Source organism: Apis cerana, linkage group LG12 (assembly GCF_029169275.1).
Source record: "Apis cerana isolate GH-2021 linkage group LG12, AcerK_1.0, whole genome shotgun sequence".
NCBI classification, from domain to species: domain Eukaryota; kingdom Metazoa; phylum Arthropoda; class Insecta; order Hymenoptera; family Apidae; genus Apis; species Apis cerana.
Window position 1 is genome coordinate 8121819 of NC_083863.1, and position 20329 is coordinate 8142147.

The following is a 20329-nucleotide window of genomic DNA, read 5'->3' on the forward strand; positions in this document are numbered from 1 at the left end:
AGGCAATAACAAAGAAAAATCTCGATCGAGCAATTTCTTTCGAAAATTTTCCATTCGAACGATCACATAAGTTACAACTTTCTCATTGTTAGATAATCAAATTGAAAAAACAAGTGTATCAAACAGTGAAAATAATTTTCCCATAATAATTACCAATAACAAATAAATAAATCATGTGCAATATCAATTTCAATATTAAACGTGAATATGAATATAATCAAATGATCTAAAATAAAATAAATACATCGTTTAAACCTCCTTCTCGTTAAAATTCCTACACGCTAGCTTTTTCACAACGATCTATCGAGTGCAACCGAGTTCCTCGCTCGAGTGTGATCGTCACGATCTGCACTCGACCAGTTGCAAATCATCGAACGAAACCTGTGGACAGTTTTTCACGTGTTCCACGATAATCACAAAGTTGTAACAAAGAAACGAGCGTGTACGAGCTGACAAGTGAGCGTTTCCGTGGTTGAAAGATCTTTCTTTTTAATCGGCGAACAACTCTCTCTCTGGCAATGAACTTGCGCCTATCGTGTTAGTGTATTCGCGGCCACGAAACTGGATAGTTCGTCCTGTTGATCGTTTCACCATTGGCATTTTATAGCAAGTGTGTTCATTGTTGCACACAAGAAACACTTGAACCGAAATCTTGTCAACAATGTTCTTCAGATTCTCTATATTCGTGGGCTTGAGTTCCGTGGTAGCAACTATTATTTATCTGACACCTATACCACGTGAGTTTTTTTTTTTTTTTTAATATTGTGTTAAATCTGAATATCTTCTTTTTTAAATTAATAATAATAATAATTTATAAAATTCAATATTATTTTAAATATTCGTGCGTTGCTGGAGATTAATGTCGTGAGAATGGAAAATAATATATTCTGTTTATGAAATTTTAATCTTGATACGGTGGAAATTTGTGGATTTAGTTCAATTGTTGTAATAGTGAATTCGCCAATATCTTTGCAACTACGGGATTTTCCCGTAGTTTATTAATAAAAGTTTCATCAAATCGATTAGGAAAGATTTTTTTCGAAAGGTGAATGAACTCGAACTAAGATCACTATGTATCTTTCAGTAATGCTAGAAGATATTTTTATTTCTAAGAATAAAAAATGCAGCAACCGTTAAGCATACTAGATGTAACTTAAACTCATATGTACGATTCGTTCATAAAATCTCCAATTCATTTCTATTCAATAATTTCAATTTACATTCCAAATATTTATAAAATTTTAGGTATCTTTAGTTTCTTTTCAAAAAATCAAATCGTTGGAGAAAGGAAAACGTGAATCTATAAATTCAAATTTATAGATTTGTATTTTATCCTAAAGATTTCTAAAGACTACTTTCGATTTAACGGCTCTAGTTTTTTCCCTCGTCCTCCCAATAGTTAAAAATCTAAATTGATTTATGAATTCTAAAGTTGTTTTTACTTTTCTATTATGACAAGTAAAAAAATATTTCTATAAAAGTATTTATATCTAGGAATATTAAATCTCGAATGTTTCGCGAGAAAGCGCATCTTACTGTACCCATCTTCTTGTAAAATTTAATGCCATCCTCGAACAAGCCGCTTTCTTCCGCTTTTGACATTGGTCCCCATTTCCTTCGTCATTTCGAATTAAATACGACTCGAACAATTATTCTTTATTCGAAACTGAATTGTTTTTTCCTTTTTTTTTTTTATTTATTACACGAAATCACGATCCTGTAACGTTTCACTTTCACCCTCGAACCGAACGGTATCAAATTAATCTAAATTAAATTTACGAACGTATAAATGAAAAATAAAATTCACACGAATCTCTTTCTTCTTTACAAAATTAAATTTAAAACAATTTTTTTTCTCCACGAATAAATTGATAATTTTTTTTTGTAAGAAACGGTCGATTATTAAAAACTTAGAAATAATTGCATTTACCAATTAAAATGGATCACCCTATATACACGCATAAAAACTTGTTCAACTTAAGCTGTTCTACTTAGCTATTGCTACAATGTATCTCGAAGCCTAGTCAATCTTGCAAAGCGAAATACAAATACAAATACGCAGAAATACTTGGAATTTGATGTTATTCAGAATCGTGCGCAACGTGTCATACGTAAAAAAATGACTTGAAAAATTATTCCTCCAATTCTTGGAACAATAACGAGGTTAACAAAATTTGGAAAGAAGAGAGTTCATTTACTTTTGGATGTATTCTCTCCGAACGTCTATTCTCTTGCACACCAAAAAGGTCACGTGAAAGTCTTCCAATGAATTTCCTTATGTTCGTATCGCTATAAATCACTTTCTTCCACATTCATTGCAAGAAATCGTGTCCGTCATCTTTCTTAGAAACAATTACAAACTGAACAATATATCGAATGGGAAACTTGTTCTAACCTGAAAGAAGAAAGTAATTTCGATATTGCGTAAACCAAGAACGAGATGGAAAGTATATAGGTTTTTCCTTTCTATCTTTTTCATTAGTCGGTTTTACGATGTAGAAATATCGATGTTGTTCGGTCATGATCGCGGCCACGCGGCCGTAAAAATTCCGTTTAACGGGCGAGATACATTCCACAGATAACGTAAAAATCGTAACGTTGGTTGAAATTAAAAGTTCCGGCGGACGAAAGAAATTAGCGAATAATTGCTGTAACCATCCCTCTCCTGGTCTAAGGTGAAAGCGAAATATTGTAACACTGATCGCTTCGAGATCACGTGCGAGTTCCTTGTTCTAATTGTTTCCACCTAGGGTAAAAAATGGATATCATATTTTGGACGGTATTGCCATTTTTGCACGAGAAAAATGTAATAATTCGAATATTTCAGAGAATGGAGAAAGTTGAATTTAGAAAATGAATAAGTAATTGAAGAAATGAATAAATAAACGAATAAATACACAGTAATTGGTAGTTGAGTCAAGTGGCGCTAGTGTCACCGGTACTTGTAATATTAATTGGATCTTATGCAATGAGAAAATAACAGTTTTCCCCTAATCACTTGATTTGACAGAAAGTTAAATTTTTCAAAGGATAAAGATTAATAAATTTTCTGGTTTCTGGTTGATTACGCATTATCTCTGATTTAACATCATTCATGCATATCGCAATACTTGTCTTCAAAAAAAAAGGATAATATCCGATACAATTCACAAATCTTACTTTCCTGTAAACATTTTTTTTTAAACATTTTAATTTTTAACGTTGGTTAAAATTGCAAAAATTTCTTTCTAGTAGATTTGTTAAATCTAATTAAAATTCCGTGTGATTGAGAATAGCTGCAAGTTTTCAAATCGTGTAATTATTTGCAATTACAATGAGTTTCTTGTCAGAATTTTTGTTAATAATCGGTAATCTCGATAAGAATTAATTAAAAAAGTAGTAAATGATCCCTGGTGAAATTTAACTCGCGCAAATAACGCGACAGTCAGTAATTCTAGGTATACATTTCATCGATCTGGCTTTCTAACGTCCTGGAAACGAAACACCTTAGCGACAAGAGATCTCTACTGCTGGATAGATATCCGGAAGCACGCTTTAAGAACATTCCTTCAAATTTGTCCAGAAGATGGTAACAAACGTTTCGTTCAAATGTTTACATTTTCTTATCTCTCTATCGATCATCTTACACTTGTCAAGCGATATATTACGATCAATTTCTAATTTTTTTCCTATAACGACTAAAAAATTAATCCTTAGTTTAGTCGCAGTGATATAAAGAGATGTACAATCTGTTGGAAGATTGTCAGTGATATTATCGATGCCAATTAGCATTCAAAATATTTGTAAATCGATGAAATAAATCAATAAAAATTAGAAAGCCTGTCTCGTAGAAATGGCACTTGTTGTATAGTAATAGAGGAAAACAAATAACATCAGCGAAAGCGAAATCGAAATCGAAATCGAAATCTCTTGGACCTGTTTGTAATCGACAGCTCGGTGAAAGAGAAAGAAACGGAGTTAGGTGGAATGGAGGGAGGGAGGGAGGGCTCAGAGAGGGATATATATATATATACATATATATATATATATATATATATATATATATATACATACGTGGATTTTTCATATAAATTCAGGATCTTTAAAAAATTACAATCAACTTTAAAAATTCCTACTCTCTCTCTAATTTTACAACAAATCAAACAAAATCAAAAAAACAGATATAAAGATATCCGAGATAATTATAACATACGCGAATAGAAATAGAGACACAAGTAAAAAATGAGTCAAGATCAAGGGGATAACAAGAGAAGGAGAGTTACGTATACGGATATAATCAATAATTAAAAAGCTTACGTAGTTCGTAGTTGAAAATGTACGAGCAAATAAAGTACAAATGGTATAAACGAGACGGAAGGAAAAGTCTCACCACGTGAAAGGATCAAGATTAAAAGAAAAAGAGAAACACGTAAAAATAATGGAAGATGGCTTTTACGTACGAGGAGATAGATAATGGTAATTAGTGAGATGTGCGCGAGCGCGAGATAAATGGAAAAGAAACGTGATACACGCATACGCGTGAAGTAACAGTGGCCACTAGCTCCCTTCGAGCCAACTTTCACTCGCCATTTCGCCGTCTCTGACACATATTCGATACGAGAAATGGTCGTGGAGAGAGACCAGAGCGAGAGAGGTGGGGAGGGGGAGGGCACGCGTGATTTTACCTCAACCGATATTGTCACCGGGATCGCGTGTTAACGCTCTGTCCATTGATGAATCTGGAGATTCGCTTTCGCATGTGGATAAAAACGCGATGGCACGCGAGATACAGCGACGGAGGGATAGGAAAGGGAGGGAGGGTCAGATAGAGAGGGGAAAAAGGTTAGCTCCAAGTTCTGGCAATGAAATTTCGGCCAAAACTATCGCTCGTCAGTCGTTTACGGATACCGCGACAGTGTCTTGGCTCCCCAAGTGTTCTCGCTTCGATCGTGTCTAATTGGTACTTATATGCAGTGAAAAATCACCATTATTTACTTCCTTGTATCGTGGAAATATTTTTCTTTTTCTTTCTTTTTTTTTTCATCGATTATTATATATTCTATTTTTCATTTTTCATCTCTACTATTCCTTTTTTTCTTCCCTTTCATCCTTAATCTCACCTCCACTTCTAGATCTTGCCCAATTTTTCCAACTCGTTTCGAGCAGGAGTTTGAAACGAGGCGTCGATTAAACTTATGTGAATAAGGAAGAAATCTTGAGTTGAGAAAATTCGTTCTAGAAATTAGATCAGAAATTAACCGGTTAATTTAATAGGGATTGACCGGTGTATCGACTTTTATAAGTTTGCTTCACATTTGAAAATGTGGACGCCACCATTCACTCGATACGAGTTTGACCGAATCGATCGACTTTTTCTGTAGTTTTTCCTCCGTTTCAGGGGAAAAACACGTGGAGAGGGTTGTTACGCAAGTTTTAATCAACGCGCGATTCACGCGAATATCAAATTTTCTATCGTTTCGTTTGACCATAATTATATTTATTACTAAATGTTAATTAAATAATTTGTTATTTAAAAACAGCTTTCATTTAGTTCGTTATAAAAGATTAATTAGACTAGATCTAATATTATGTAATGTTCAGTTTGTACGACATAAAACTATTATCACGAAAGCGAAATTAATTCGAGAATCACGCACCGCGACATCTTCGACAACTTATCAATTTACATTTTTTCCATTTTTGAAGAGGAAGAGGAAACGACGATCGTTTAGTAACCTCCAAATTAAAACATTTCAAAATCAGATAAAAATTCTTGACACGAGAATTCCAAGAATTTCTCTAATCTCCATCTACTATAAGACAAATCTTCGAAAGAAGAGTTGCCGAAGAAATTTTTTATTACATCGACAAATTGCTTAATTACTTCGAAACTCCGGAGAAAGTTCCGAAAACTGAATTCGATCTCTTTTCAAATTATTTCTGATAAAGCGAAAAAAAAAAAAAGAAGAGAGAAAAATAGAAAAGGAAGAAAAAATCGATGACCAATCTAGAAGCAGCACGTGAAAAATAAAAAGGCAGAAAGAGAAAGGGAAAGGGAGAGAAGAGAGAGGGCCAGTTCTGGCTAACGAAAATTCTGGGCTGCTCAGTTGTTCACGAGAAAGTGTAACAGTGTTCACGAGTTCACGTGTTCAGGTTTGATATAGGATTATCATCATTCATCTTTCCTTATTTACCCCAAAGTAATCTCTCTTTGTTTCTTTTCAATTTTAGAAATTTAAACGAAAATCGTTTCTTCTCTCTCGTTCTTATTTTTAAAGTCCTTTCGTTATCGGTGAAATTTAAAAAAGGAAAAAACAAAGAAAAGATAGTCTTGTTTGCTAGATTGCTCGTTTTTTTTTTTTTTCATGTTATTCAAATTTAGTGTCGGATCGATATAATTAAAAGAGAAGTTCTCTTCATTCAATTTCACAAAATAAAAACGAAGCACACGAGTTAAGCTAATCATAATTTTATGATCTGTAATCAGTTGGTGTATAAATGTCATCACTTTCACGAGATATTCTTACAAGTCGAGTATTTCTTTTCTACTCGATATAAATGTTAAATAAAACTTTCTCTTACAAATTCAAATATTATATTCGAGTTCGATTTATCGTGAAAGTATTCTCAAGAGCTTTTTGAAAAAAAAAAAAATTGCATGCAAAATAGATTGGACATATATAGAACGCTCAAAGATAGGAGAAAGTATAACAAGTTGTGGATTAACAAGTGGATTAACAAGTGTATGGAAAAAGAGTTATCGCATTAAATTTCATTTGTTCTTCTGAACTTTCAGGATCAAAAATTATAAATATATATTTTAAGTTCAATAAGGAAAAGAAGATGATACATTGATTATCGAGAAATTTTAGCTTCTCTATTCTTTCGTTCGAGAAATTTCATTTCCAATCTTCTTTCAAAAGTAACATTTTCACTCGTCAAAAGTTCATTGAACATGTTTTTCTTTCTTGATATAACGCACGCGTATCTCTCGCGCGAACAAGCGTTACGACCTCTCAATTAATTCGATCAAAATCAATTTAATTACAACGTATATAACGCGATAATATTCGATTAAGAGATATTTCTTAAAAAAAAAAAAGAAAAAAAAAGAAATACACGAGTTCAGAGATACAAGTCGCATGCTAGATTGAATCAAATTACGAAAGAATGTGTCGTACAAAGATTATAAAAATTTTTACGTAATAATGATTCGGTTTAATCGCAATACGATTAGATGGCCTTCGTACATCCCCCTCTGAGACATTATTCAACGTCGTTTCGTGTTTGCTCTTATTTTATCCGCGTTAGTTTCAAGGGAAATTCATTAAATTACATCATCTACGACGACGGAAAGAAAAATAGCCGGTTCAAAAGAAAAGAGAAAAAATATCTCTCTTTCTCTCCAAATTGGAAATTTAAAATTCTACAATGATCAAACATCAAGACGCAAAAATACGATAATATTCTTTCTCTGAAATATACAAATTGCATTTTCCACGAATTATTTCAAAACGCGATTTTTACGTGTCATGTCGTTTTCACGGTCGAGTGAAAGTTTTTAACATGATCTATCTCGAGATACGTCGATCGATAAATAGATAAATGAAATGATTGAACAGAATAATAGAATTGGAAAGGAAAAAATAATAAAATATTTGAGAAAAGAAGTAATTGTTTGGAATAAATGTCCTTAACCCGATCATCAGTGTATCAAAAGAAGATTGCTGCAATCGTTGCTGCTCGATATATATCGTATTTATTATATCAATTGTGAATAATTGAAAATATTATTCGCGCATGTTATCGTCATTATCGAGATCGTCCTCTCTACTTTCCACTCGAAAGATCAAGAGAAATATTTGTTTAACCATCCACAAACAAATATCTAGCAATTGCGACTTTCATCTTCGTCCTTTCGCTTTTTTTTTTTCTATACGAGATTCCTTTCACCTAGTTGATATCAGAATTTCAGTTGCCAAGCATCGATTTCGACCGGTATCTTTAATAGACTTGAGAACATACCCCGACCACACTCTTCCATAATTTTTTCCTTCTCTCGATCTTGTATTTCTTTTTTTATCATTATTACATTCATCGTTCTACGTTTCTCCTATATATTTAATAATATACCAGTAAAAAACAGCGTTCTTATAATCGACCAATCTTTCTAATTATTTCTTTCGTTCGATGTACTTTGTTTTTTTATTATTATCTTTATTATTTATCTTATTTACTCGACGATTTCCTCCTCCAACTAATTTCGATAATTTTCTCATTTTCATTAAAAAAAAAAAAAGAAAAAACATCCTCACAATCAGATATTCCACGATATTCCATTTTCTTTAATTTCACATTCTTTTATTCACGTTTAAAATTTATTTTTATCATCTCGATGACCTGCTATCGTTTCAACTGTTGTAACAATGGTGGAAAAAAAAAAAAAAAGAACTCGAAGCAACAATTCCTCAGAGGTCCAAGCAACTGTGGGTTGCTTCTGTGACTTTTTGAGTGGAATAATCGCGGGGAGAATGCAGTCACCTGCTGTTATCGTTGCATAACAAACCGGGTAGACGATGAGAGCCTCGAAGAGCACGGACCTGGCGATGATGATGGCTACCTATGGCCTGCGATTCCTCGTTGTCGTCTTCACGATCGCGGCAGCTGCCACATTTTTGCACGTGAATAATTACAGGCCCAGTAAGTCCGCGTTTCACGCGACTTTCTCGTCATTGGACCGGGATAATTACTTTTCAATCTTCATTTTCTGGATTCGTACAAAGATTTATCGACTAATTTCTTTCTCTCTCTCTTTCTCTCTCTCTCTCTTTCTTGCGAATTCTACACAAGTTCGTTTCCTTTTTCTCTTTTTTTGTTTCGTAGAACAAATATTCCTCTCGTGCGACCGACCATGCCATCACCTGGACTGGCCCATGATTTGTCGAGTGAAACTGACTTTGGAAGTGTTCCAGTCGCTTAGCAAGTAAGATTATCTTTAACCGTGTATACTATATTCGAAATAACACCCCCCTCCCTCTCTCTCTTTTTCTATTATTTTATCCTGGAATTAAAAAACTATACGATTATTTAATTTCAAAAAATTTCTATCGATCGAGTCTCTTTTTAAATGAACGGGAAAAAAGGAAAATAGAAAGAAACAGGAAATATTCATCCGAATCTTTGCATAATCCAATTCACCGACAAAAGAGAATGTTAATTACGTTACGATGCGGTTTACCTTTAGTTATAATATCCACGTAACGATTCCCGCGTTCACTCGTTCCTTCGAGTGGAATCATCGAGTGGAATAACCAATTCCAATTACGTAATTTCTTAAGCGATGAAATGCGGAAGACTCGACTCGAAGCAACTCAATTCTCCACCTATCGTTTCTAGATCGCTTGTTTACGCTATACTTCTCTGTCGTTATGATCTCTTTTCTTCTCTCTCTCTCCTCCATTCTTTCCAATGTTTGCTCGTGTACAGATCGTGCGGCGATTGTCCGAGGAACGAGACCGCATGTTTGGCCGACCATTGCGTCTCGGCTGATGGACAGAGACGCGGTATACTGACCGCGAATCGTCAGATGCCTGGACCCACTATTCAGGTTAGTTCAAGCCAATCATTTCATTATTCCCTTGGATTATTTATAAACGAATTAACCCATTCCTTCTTTCGACAAATTTTCTTCCAAAAATCCTTTTACTTTTCACTCCATAATTTCCATCGTAGTAATAACTCGAGGAGCTGCTATAACTCGAGCAGTATTCTCATTAAAGATTTTCGACAAGAATCATTTGTTTCGAGGTGGACGGTTGTAATGTTTGGTGTACAGGTATGCGAAAACGACATCCTCGTGGTGGACGTGATCAACAGGCTTCCAGGTAAAGCAGCCGCGATACATTGGCGAGGTCAGAGCCAGCTCGAGACACCGTACATGGACGGCTCCCCTTTGGTCACTCAATGCCCGATACCGAGTTACACCACTTTCCAATATAAATTCCGCGCCTCCGCCGCCGGAACGCATTTGTGGCACGCTCACGCTGGTAATTAATTATTAACCTAATAAAAATCGATCGATAAAATCTCATCGATCCTTTCGAGTTTTTGAAACGATATTTCACGCGTTTTATTTTATTTTATTTTTTCTTTTACTTCCTATTTTTTTCATTATCCCATCCAATTAATCGACTTATCACGTTGCTTTCTAGCACGTTAGAAAACAAAACCTCTGTTTCGTGTGTATATATATATAGAAAGTGTAATGAATGATTTTGATAAATGATATTGAGTAATGGGCGACAAACGACTTTCATTTCACATACACTCATTCATGACATCAGCGCTTACGGAGATAACGATCGATTCATAGTGCATAAATGTTGCGTAAGCGAATCGAAGAGAGCGATATAAAATATATAAAATGGACATAATCCGCGATTAAGCAATCCATTATGTGCAATTATTATTTGCAAAATTATCGAGGTCCTTGGACAGAGACGATATCGAGCGCGATTTGCAGGGGACGACGTCTCGAACGGCATATTCGGGGCGTTGATAGTGAAGCAAGCGGACATAAGGGATCCTCACAGGGCGTTGTACGACATCGACGACTCGAGTCACGTGATTCTGGTGAGCCAGTGGCAGCATTCGGGCGAGATCTCGTTCACGGAAACCAGCCACGCGAAACCAGCCATCCTTTTGGTGAACGGACGAGGGCGCCAGCCGAACGGGCCGAGGGTTCCTTTCACCAAGTTCACCGTGCTCCCTGGACGACGTCACAGATTCCGCTTGGCCAACGCCGGTGGTGCTGGATCCTGTCCAATAACTATCCTCGTCGACGCTCACCCCCTTCTTCTCATCGCCCTCGACGGCCAGCCAGTCGAACCGCGACAAGTCGCATCGATCACTCTGGCCAAAGGTAATCTCTAACGATATCGTTTTTCGAATAATCATCGAAACGAACTGGAGTTCTCTGCCGACCCTCCTCTTGATCGATTCCACGAGTTTCGAATTTAATAAAGTTCCAAGGGTCGAAAGAAGGAAGAAAAATTAATTGCTGGTGACAAAATTAATGAAGGTCTAGAAAGAATAATTAATTACAGGGGAGAGGGCGGATTTCGTTCTGAAAGCGAATAAACGGATAGCTTCCTACTGGATCAACGTACACACGTCGAAAGAATGCGGGACGAGTTCCATAAATGGCGGTGCAATATTGAACTACAAGGGAAGTTCAACGGAGGACCCGGAAGCCGTGGAGCAGCCGGAGGCCGAGGAATCGAACGATCGAATCGCGATGACCACCAATCCAGCGGACAAATGCGGAAATCCCGAGAGTCTGTGCGTGATGGAGGTGCACTCGTTGAGGAAGATGCCATCCGGGTTGGGCAAACAGAAAACAGATGTCACCGTTCGTTTGCCCATTAATTACAAGCTTCAAACGAACGACATCGTAGGTGAGCGACTTACGTTCCTTCGCTTTCCGATATTTTATATATTTTATATTTCCTTTGAACATCGAAAAGAACGATCGAAGGATGGAAGGATCATCGGCGTGGAATTTAATCGGTTTTAAACAATTTATTTATAAATTGACACACCTGCTCGCCTTGAAATCTCGTTAATTTCTCAATTTTTCGAACTGTCTGTTTCTGATTTTATCTCAAAATAGATGCAGACAAAGAAAAAAAATACGTGTGCCGCCTTCGAAAAATCAACTGCACGTTGCGAGGCAGTTAATCAACTTCTCTCCACTTCTCCGCTGATTGAAAGATACAAACCAGTATCCGAGTAGTTCTAACTTTCCTCGAACGAACGAAAATTATTCGATAATTAAATTAGAGAGTTTCACGTGAATTAACACCTCGTCAAAATTGATCGAAATCGAGAGCGTGGAAAAAAATCGAACGAGTTTATACTCCTTAACCTTGCTCATCCCATTTCACTTTCAATACGCGTCAGAGATAGCGAAAGAAAGCGTCTCGTTGATTCGTATGGCTTCGCACATGTAATTTCCATAACATGTAAATGAATGTTCGTACGGAAATGGCAGGTATCTTATCCTCCTTATTAGCATATATGCTCGCCTCTTCTTATACGCGCTCGTAAACACTCTCTATTCCTCTTCCTTCTCCCGTTCTTTTAAAATTTCCTGCCCATTTAAAAGGAGAAATATTATTAGCGATTTCCAATTTCTTTTTTTTTTTTCAAACTCGACACATTTCGATCGACACGTTTGATTTCAGGAAACGGGGTCGAGACGAGAGTTCTGAACGTGAACAACGCCACGTTCACGTATCCATCCTCGCCCTTGTTGTCGCAGGGTGGAGACGTCTCCGGCGAGACTATGTGCTATTCCACCCCCGACGAGGACGACGCTCGCGTCGAGAACAACGAAACTGCATCGTTGTCGTCGCGACGCTGTCGCCGTAGCGATGCCACCGCCTCCAACGTTTGCGAATGCGTCCATGTGAGGTATATTCCGCTCGGAGCTACCGTCGAGATCATTCTCCTCGATCAAGGTAACCAAACTTTCGACAACTCCTTCCACTGTCTTTTCAATTTATCAATTAGTGGAACAACAAATTTTACGGATTGATTGTTTATAGCACTATAATGTTTATTTCATCTGACATTTTCCAAAGCGTTCACGATTGGGTTTTATTACGTGGATTTTATTACGAAAGATTTCCACCGTTTCAGATAGCATTTCTACGGAAAGGAAAAGAAAAGAAAAAGAAAAAATATCGTAGAAATAGTCGTAGATAGTCATCGATTAGCGGATGGATCGTCTTAAAATCGCCTTTCAGAGGATACCTCATATGTGTACCATCGTGGGGCTTCCCTCGTGATGAAACAAAACGAGAGATAAGATTTCCAATCACACTCGTGTCGGCCGGGTTATCGACAGAGGATCAATTTTTTCTCGTGCAAACGTTTCGCAATTTCGTTCGCAACTTTTTAAAGCCAGATTCACTTTTTACGATTTTTCTTCTTCTTTTTCCAACGAATAAATTGTTACGTTTAATCACACGTCGGAGGAAAATCCTTGGAAAATTCATTCCCTCGTTAAAAAACGTTTCATCCCGACGAAGAGAGGACGCGTGTGCACGAAAGTAAATCGAAGGTGATAAGAATCGTTTTACAAGGATCCGATGAAAGATAGAGTAGGATTTAGTTCGCTGGAACGTAGCATAGTAGTAGTAGTAGTAGCCTTGAGTTGGAACAACCTTGATCTATATTCCTGTTGGCTGCGGAGGCTGGAAATATTGATCGCGTGTTCATCTCCGACAATTGTTTCCTCTCCGTTGTTCCGTCTCTGAGAAATTGGAAAAAGACACGGTTTCTCGGTTATTAATTATTATTTCCCTCGTTAACGAACATTTATATTTTGGCAGAAACTGGATAAAGTTTCTTACGCGCCCCTCCCTTATTCGTTCCCTTCGAAGAACCTTGGGATATCTCGAACCGTCTCTCTGAGGAAAAGTTTCCTCAGAAACTCTTGTTTGTAGATTTTACGATCGTTCGAGGGGAACGTGACTCATCGTTATACGTATAATCAAGAAGAAGCTCCTCAAAGTTCTGCTTCTTTAAAGAAGTAGAACCGCGTTAAATACGAATTTAATATCGTTTCCCCTTTTTCCAACGTTGCAGGTGGCCTCGACGATCTGGTGTACCATCTGCACGGATACACGTTCTACGTGGTTGGAGCCCGAAAATTCGGACGCAGCGTGTCTCTGCAGGAATTGAAGAGCATGGACGACAAGGGGCAATTGTTCTCTCGGAATCTCGACTGCACGGTTGCCAAGGATACCGTGGTCGTGCCGAAATTTGGCGCGGTCGCTCTCAGATTCAAAGCGAACAACCCAGGTATGGAAACAAATTAACGAAAGAAAAGTTATTGAATACGATAAACTTGCCGAAAAAAATAACAAACGTGGCGATTTCGTGGAAAGAGCGGAGTTGTTGAAGAGAGAACGAAATTTGAATTCAAGGTTATTGGATGTTGCGGGACGAGCACGCGGCCGAATGGACACGTGGGTTGGACGTGATTCTCCAAGTTGGGGAAACGAGCGACATGGTGCCGGCCCCGGAAGATTTTCCCAAGTGTGGCTCGTTCGTCGGCCCGGAATACTTTCTCATATAACTTGAGTGTCTCTTGCAAGAATCGCGTACACCGTGTACATAGTTGTAAATAAATACGGATAGACTGAATGTGTAGACTCGCAAATATATTTCACACTCGTTTCTTTCTTTCTTTCTTTCTCATAATTTCAAGCTTCACAAGGAAACGTTTCTTCGTTGTTATATAAATAACGAATTTGTGTATCTATATATATATATATACATATACATCTATATATAATAAATATTATGTTTAAAATTTATTTCAAACCCTTTTGTTCCTCTCCTGTTCCTGTTCTCATCGTTATATTTCTCAATTCAACAAAACTCTAATCTCCACGAAACAATATTGTTATTACGATCGGATGTTCGGCTTTGCCCGATCCCGTCACACCTCGAAACTCGAGATCTCGAGTGAAACGTCGAAAACAGTGGAGGGTCGACAACGCGGTTCATTTCGTTCGCGACTTCACGTTCCTCGATATAATTCTAACCGTCGTATCCGCTTAACTCGATGCAGTGGTGAAAACGAATCGATCAGGCTGGTGGCACAGCCTTGCACCGTGATGTCCTGTTTGACCGCCCTCGATTCGCAGATCGTCACCCTCCTGTCCGTTCCCCACGAGATCCTCTTCCTCCAGCACAAGGTGTTTCGAGAGTATGCCAAGATAGCGGTCGGCCCCGACTTCATCCACACCTTGCCCTCCCTCCTCATCCTCGTTTCGATGGCGATCGTTCTCTGGAGGTGTCCACCCTCCTACAACGGCCTCGCCCAAATAACGGGCTCCGTCATGTACAAGAGCCTTCAGGTATCTTCCATTCTCTCCTCGGCAATACATCGTTCGGGCTAACCCTCCCGAATTTTCGTTTCAAGCTGTTGGTCAGCTGGGTCGTCGTTATCGCGATTCTCTGGTTCTGGCTCATGTGGCAGAGGCTCATCTATTGCTGCGTCTGGACCTCCTGGAGTTACGTGAGTGCATAATATTTCTATCGCCGTTGATACTTCCAAACGCGACCTATTCTCAATCTCCATTTCAAATCGCCAAAGTGACTCTTCTTTTAGAGAAAGAAGGTGACAAACGCGCTATATAATTTTAGATTATCGATTTCTTAATCCCATGTGATGACAATAGTTGTTGAATCGAATCCAGTGGTAAATGGAAGCGAGAAAATTATACATTTACGTAAATAACAACGAAAGACGAATCCTTCGAACATTATCTTTCGAAAAGAAAGAAAAAGAGAAATTAATTGTTCCATTACGATACAGCAATCCGAATACAGAGACGTGTCTTATCAATGGTGGCAACAAGTTTGGTCCTCGTACTATCCACCCCCGCTAGAGCCACCCGTCATGTCGGCCGGTTTCATCAGCTGGTTGATCTCCATGTCGATCGCCGTCACCGTTCTGGGCTGCGCCGTTTCCACCAACCGAGTGTGGAACTTCGCGACGGAATTGGCGATCGGTATGAAGGACGCTGTATCAACGGTGAAATTTTACGCCAACTCTTACCTCAAAAGGTTCGTCGCACGTTTACAAACGGTGGCGGGAAACGAATTTGAGAAATTCTCTTCCCCTTGGAAAACCTGTTGCAGAAGGATAAGCCACATGGTGCACCAACTGTGGCTGCAAGGCGAGCCTATAGCGATAGCGAGCAAGAAGAGCAACGTGCCGAACGACAGCGAGGCGAGCTCCATATGCGACGAGTGCCGATCCGAGATCTCCACAGACGCGATGATCAACGACCATCGAAGGGAGATACTTCCCGTGTCGTATGGGACAAATTGGATGCCGAAACCCAATTTCTCCGGGTACAAAGAGCCGATCAAGAAAGTGTCGATGAAGTCTCTGCACACGGTGGCCGTGGTGAACGATATCCAAGACTCGGACGACTTGTCGCCGCGCCACTCGCGATACAAGCGCGGTTGCCACACGGTCATACCCAACAACTCGAGCGACCAGTCGAGCGGATGTTGAGAGACGCACGGATGGGTCCACCGCTGACGTGATCGGACAATGAACGCATGGACACGTTACGTACATTTTCCACTCGGAAATTTTGAATCGGTCCGGTTTCCGGGACGGGCACTCTATGATTTCTAATAGAATATTTGTTCGATCACGTAACCGAGAGTAACAGAGTTCGCGTGTCGAGCGAAAAATTGAAAGAATTGAGTCGAGTTTCTGATTGACCAAGACACGAGTAATCCTAAGGGCGGATCGTTAGAGAGCAACGTGTCCGAATCTTTTAAAGTATCACGTACTCTGCTTTTACATTTTGTCGACTCGAAGGAAACTCAAACGAAGGGGATCTCCAACGATCGAGAGGATTATTGTACGACGATCTCGATTCGGCGCGAATTTGGAACGAGTTTCGAATCGAGAAGTTGATTTTCGTTTCGATCCGAGTGAAATCGAACGAATTCGCGGGGAGATTCTTCTCACGAGACGAGATTCGAGAGAAAAGGGGAGATGATAGGACTAATTTCTTTTTGTTTCTTTGAGAAAAAAAATATATTCGCCCGAATGATGCATCGTTGTTCCATCTTTCCGTCCGGGAAGGAAAATTCTAAAGTTCTTTTAAACGCTGAAACCGAATAATCGCTAACTATCGTGGTAGAGATGACATAGGTAGAATAATAATAGATGTAAAAGATTATAGAAGCTATTGTACCGTATTGTACCGTAAAATATTGTATTGTACTATAAAAATTATACGTCTACGTATTTTTTTACGATCCGCGTTGTTTTTATTGTTTAATCGATACGTTGAAAGATTAATGAACAGCGATAAAGGAGTTGGTATATATATACGTATACTCATTAAGCAAGTTTTATAGTTCATTTTTGAATCGAATTTATTTTAAATTTTTGAAATACTTAACCTTTAAGTCTATCTTCAAATCCAATTTATACATAAAACTATTTCTTTCGAAGAGTCGGAAACACCTACGCCAAAAATTCTTCACGATTGCTTTCTCACTTCGAATCTAAAAGGCTACGCTCGATTTCAAGATCGTCTTTTCCAAGATTAAATACAACTCTCCAAAATCCATCATAAAAAAAAAAGAAATGAAAAAATACAAAATATCCCGTTCGACAATCCTCCAACCCATTCTCTTTGATTATTCATCGAGTCCTGGAGAGACTCGGCGTTTCCAGGACAGCCTCGATCCAAGTTTCTTGGAGGGGGTGTCCGCGCATGCGCCCAAACAGGGCAACACTCCCCGTCTTGCGGCCAAGCGTTATTCCGTAACGACATCCCTCGTAGGATAGGTCGACACGAGGCTGCCCATCATCTGATACGCAGTAAAATCAGTTTCCACCAGGGAAGTGGTGTCGATCCCATCGCGTTGCGACCACCTTCCCTCGGACGCAGGCCAAGCGTTTAGAAAAATCGCATTTCTCCATTCCCTCTCGGTTCAAGTAGAATCCCGAAACGAGAATTTCGCGGTCCAGAACGAAGGTCGGGCGTGAACTCGATTGTTTTCCTCCTCCTCCGGAGGGCATCGTCCTCCCGTTCGAGATTCTCCAATCTTGGAACGATGTAAATGGTAAGGCGAAAGGATTCGAAGAAGAAGAAGAAGAAGAAGAAGGAGAAAAGGAATAATATAAAAGCATCGAGGAAGAATTTAGAAGACTCGAAGAGTTCGATTTTGAGGAAGCTTGGATCGAGGCAAGGGTTGAGAAGATCTCGCGATATCTTGGAACCTCGTGTTTTCGTGTCGATCCTCGATTGGTGAGATGAATTCATTTTTGTTCCATTTTTATTCTCTCATTCGTCTTTCAAAAATTCATCGACAGACTACATTTTCAATTTAAAAACCACTGTAAATACGAATCGTCGTTTCTGTATTGACGTGATTCTACGTAAATCGATCGAAATTCACGATCGATCGTCGATCGAACGCGGAAAAGAGATCAACTGAAGGGAGAGGGAGGGGGAGAGAAACAGAATCTCGCGAATGAAACGGCGTTAAATTGAAATAATATATACAAATCCACGTGCACGGTGTAACGTGACACGAAGCTTCTTATTGATTTTGCGTTCAGCATCCCGTAGCGCGCGCGCGAGTATTTGTATACAAGCGAAATCAGCCGCGCTCGCGCGCTCCACGCACACGTGAGACAAAATCACGCATACAATGCGCTTCAAAAGTATCCGTGTTTATCTTTCCATCCCAGAATCACGTACACTCCCGCTCAAAAATCATATTAATCGCCTATAATTCTCTCTCTCTCTTTTCCTCTTCTCTTTATCTACATATTCATGTATCGATAAATTATAGGATAAATTGTACGTTCGAATTTCACGAGAGCTTAATAATTTAATTTGTAAATTTCCAACATTTGAAACATCGAAATATCAGAGCGAGGACCACATTTGCGAACGTTAGTGTACTCGATGTAGTGTAAGCACGCATACAGAGGCAAACAGGTGCGTGCAAGCGGACTTTCTCTGTTGCACGCTCGTGAATCGGGTAATAAGGGTAGCGGGACAAGCGAACCCTTTCGAGGAAAGGGGGATTTTTCATTGAGTTGGAGCCGGTTTTCGCGAGAGAGATCGTATTAAAGACAACCCTCGCGGAAATATAAATAGAGGGAAGGAAGGGGGATTTCTCTGAAAGAGAGTGCAAGATTATAAATCCAGAGATCGATCGAATAAGAGATATTTTTTCCAACGCAAATTCTTCCTTACGCGCGCTCTAATTTTTTTCTTAATAATAACAGTAGTTGTAAGATTTCGTATCGCTTTATCAACGCTGGTAAGACGGAATTGGAAATCTCGTTTAAAGATACGCCGGTGGATATATACACACCGAGTTATATTTGTACGTTCAAGTATACTTTACAAGTTAATTAAGTGAAACATACCCCGTATATATATTTCTAGAAGGAACTAATTACTTATTTATTTATTCATTCTCGCCTGTTCAATTAAAATTCCTCTATCTTCCAGAAACAATTACTTTTCTTGGAAAATTTTCCTACCCTTGATCGAGAGAATAAACGTTTAATTCTCGTTCCATCTAAATAGATGAAGTTCACCTTGAAAAAATTAAAAGTAAAAAATTTCTACCCCTCGAGTTGACAAAATACAATATCCTCGCTCGATTCTTGCGTTAAGTTCACCGCTTAATCGTAATTCTGGATTCAATTGTCGGCCGATCCGACAATCGGTAGTCTTGATTGTGAATGGGGCGCGATTTAATCGGTATAAAAAGGTTAATGCGGCACGCGTGATGGAGTTGCGGATTGAACGGTTTATCGCGCGAAGCGACGTGGAAACGCAAAATTCGATGTATAAGCGATCAGCTCTCTACGGGGTAATTAAATTATTTATGTATGCGAGCCACGATATAGAATATCTGGAATCGAGGTCGGCCGACGATCGAATCGAAGCTATTTAACAAGCTTGGCAAATTCTTTCTCCAAGATTTTGAGAATCGACTCGAAACGAACGGTGTCTTCTTCGGTGCATAATTTGATCCTGGATCGATCTTGAATCTTTGTGTCGCGATTTTTGTGCTCGATAATTTTCCATCAATTAGAAAGATAAGTTGACGAAAGCGTTTACGCACAGCTTGAAATTAATTAATATTTTCATCCTTTTCCTTAAGATACGAACACTCGAAATTATTATATACGAAATAATTAATAATAGTAGGAATATTAAAACAACGCTTAGATTAAGAATCGCTCGTTTCACCACTTTGCACCACTTTGCACCTGATGAATCCATACTAGTAAAATGTACACAAGATGATGCAACAACCGCTACGCGTTTCCTCGTCGCTCGCAAATGGTGCTGATAAAACGAATGGAGCAGGTTATCGCGAGATATTTCATCTCGATTTCTAAATATAAAATATCAAATATAAATTTCACGGGAGCACTTTAAAAAAAGTAATCGATTCTTTCGTTGCCTGTGATTCACGATTGAAAGTCAAATGGTAAACAAGGAGTATTATTTATTCAACGAAATAATAAATATCGATCGCGAGTTAAGTGCAAACGAGCGCATATATTATCAGCTTCAATTTTCAACTCGACGTCTCTATTCGATCGGACGATAATCGACTTTCGACCGTACGCGACAAACGGTGGCACGACGACTGGCAGAATATCGTCGTTTCGAATGTTTACGTTCGTGTTCGGTGTCGAGGAAATTTGTAAACGTGGGAATTAAAGCGGTTAACCTTTCCGTCTGTTTACAAAACGGAA

General features: G+C 38.6%; 3 protein-coding genes across 15 annotated transcripts in view; 2 read left to right on the forward strand and 1 right to left on the reverse strand.

The window, feature by feature from the left end:
- The window catches only part of LOC107998922 (pre-piRNA 3'-exonuclease trimmer-like), an 82772-nt gene that overhangs the window by 10269 nt on the left and 52174 nt on the right, over positions 1-20329 (reverse strand). The window lies entirely within an intron of this gene.
- LOC107998920 (uncharacterized) lies at positions 348-14348 on the forward strand. 5 transcript variants are annotated; one of them, XM_017058467.3, is made up of 10 exons: positions 4815-4939; positions 8429-8679; positions 8863-8962; positions 9466-9586; positions 9815-10025; positions 10502-10900; positions 11085-11435; positions 12225-12500; positions 13633-13848; positions 13974-14348. In XM_017058467.3, exons 2-10 carry the CDS (start codon positions 8556-8558, stop codon positions 14123-14125), a joined length of 1950 nt encoding a protein of 649 aa, XP_016913956.1. In that variant the 5' UTR covers positions 4815-4939; positions 8429-8555; the 3' UTR covers positions 14126-14348. The 5 variants fall into 5 exon arrangements, with proteins under 5 accessions (XP_016913957.1, XP_016913956.1, XP_061938938.1 ...); XM_062082954.1 differs by lacking the exon at positions 4815-4939 and adding an exon at positions 4997-6179; XM_028667290.2 differs by lacking the exon at positions 4815-4939 and adding an exon at positions 4997-6132.
- LOC107998924 (uncharacterized) lies at positions 14367-16818 on the forward strand. Its single transcript, XM_017058478.3, has 4 exons — positions 14367-14912; positions 14978-15073; positions 15374-15624; positions 15700-16818. Exons 1-4 carry the CDS (start codon positions 14469-14471, stop codon positions 16079-16081), a joined length of 1173 nt encoding a protein of 390 aa, XP_016913967.2. The 5' UTR covers positions 14367-14468; the 3' UTR covers positions 16082-16818.

What these genes read in the sequence shown, in the direction of transcription:
- LOC107998920 (XM_017058467.3), top strand. Translation starts at nt 8,556, where the DNA reads ATGAGAGCCTCGAAGAGCACGGACCTGGCGATGATGATGGCTACCTAT. An exon ending in ATCGATCACTCTGGCCAAAG is followed by an intron (nt 10,901 to 11,084) that starts GTAATCTCTAAC and finishes AATTAATTACAG; the next exon opens with GGGAGAGGGCGGATTTCGTT. An exon ending in ATTCAAAGCGAACAACCCAG is followed by an intron (nt 13,849 to 13,973) that starts GTATGGAAACAA and finishes TTTGAATTCAAG; the next exon opens with GTTATTGGATGTTGCGGGAC.
- LOC107998924 (XM_017058478.3), top strand. Translation starts at nt 14,469, where the DNA reads ATGTTCGGCTTTGCCCGATCCCGTCACACCTCGAAACTCGAGATCTCG. An exon ending in TCTGGACCTCCTGGAGTTAC is followed by an intron (nt 15,074 to 15,373) that starts GTGAGTGCATAA and finishes ATTACGATACAG; the next exon opens with CAATCCGAATACAGAGACGT. An exon ending in GCCAACTCTTACCTCAAAAG is followed by an intron (nt 15,625 to 15,699) that starts GTTCGTCGCACG and finishes AACCTGTTGCAG; the next exon opens with AAGGATAAGCCACATGGTGC.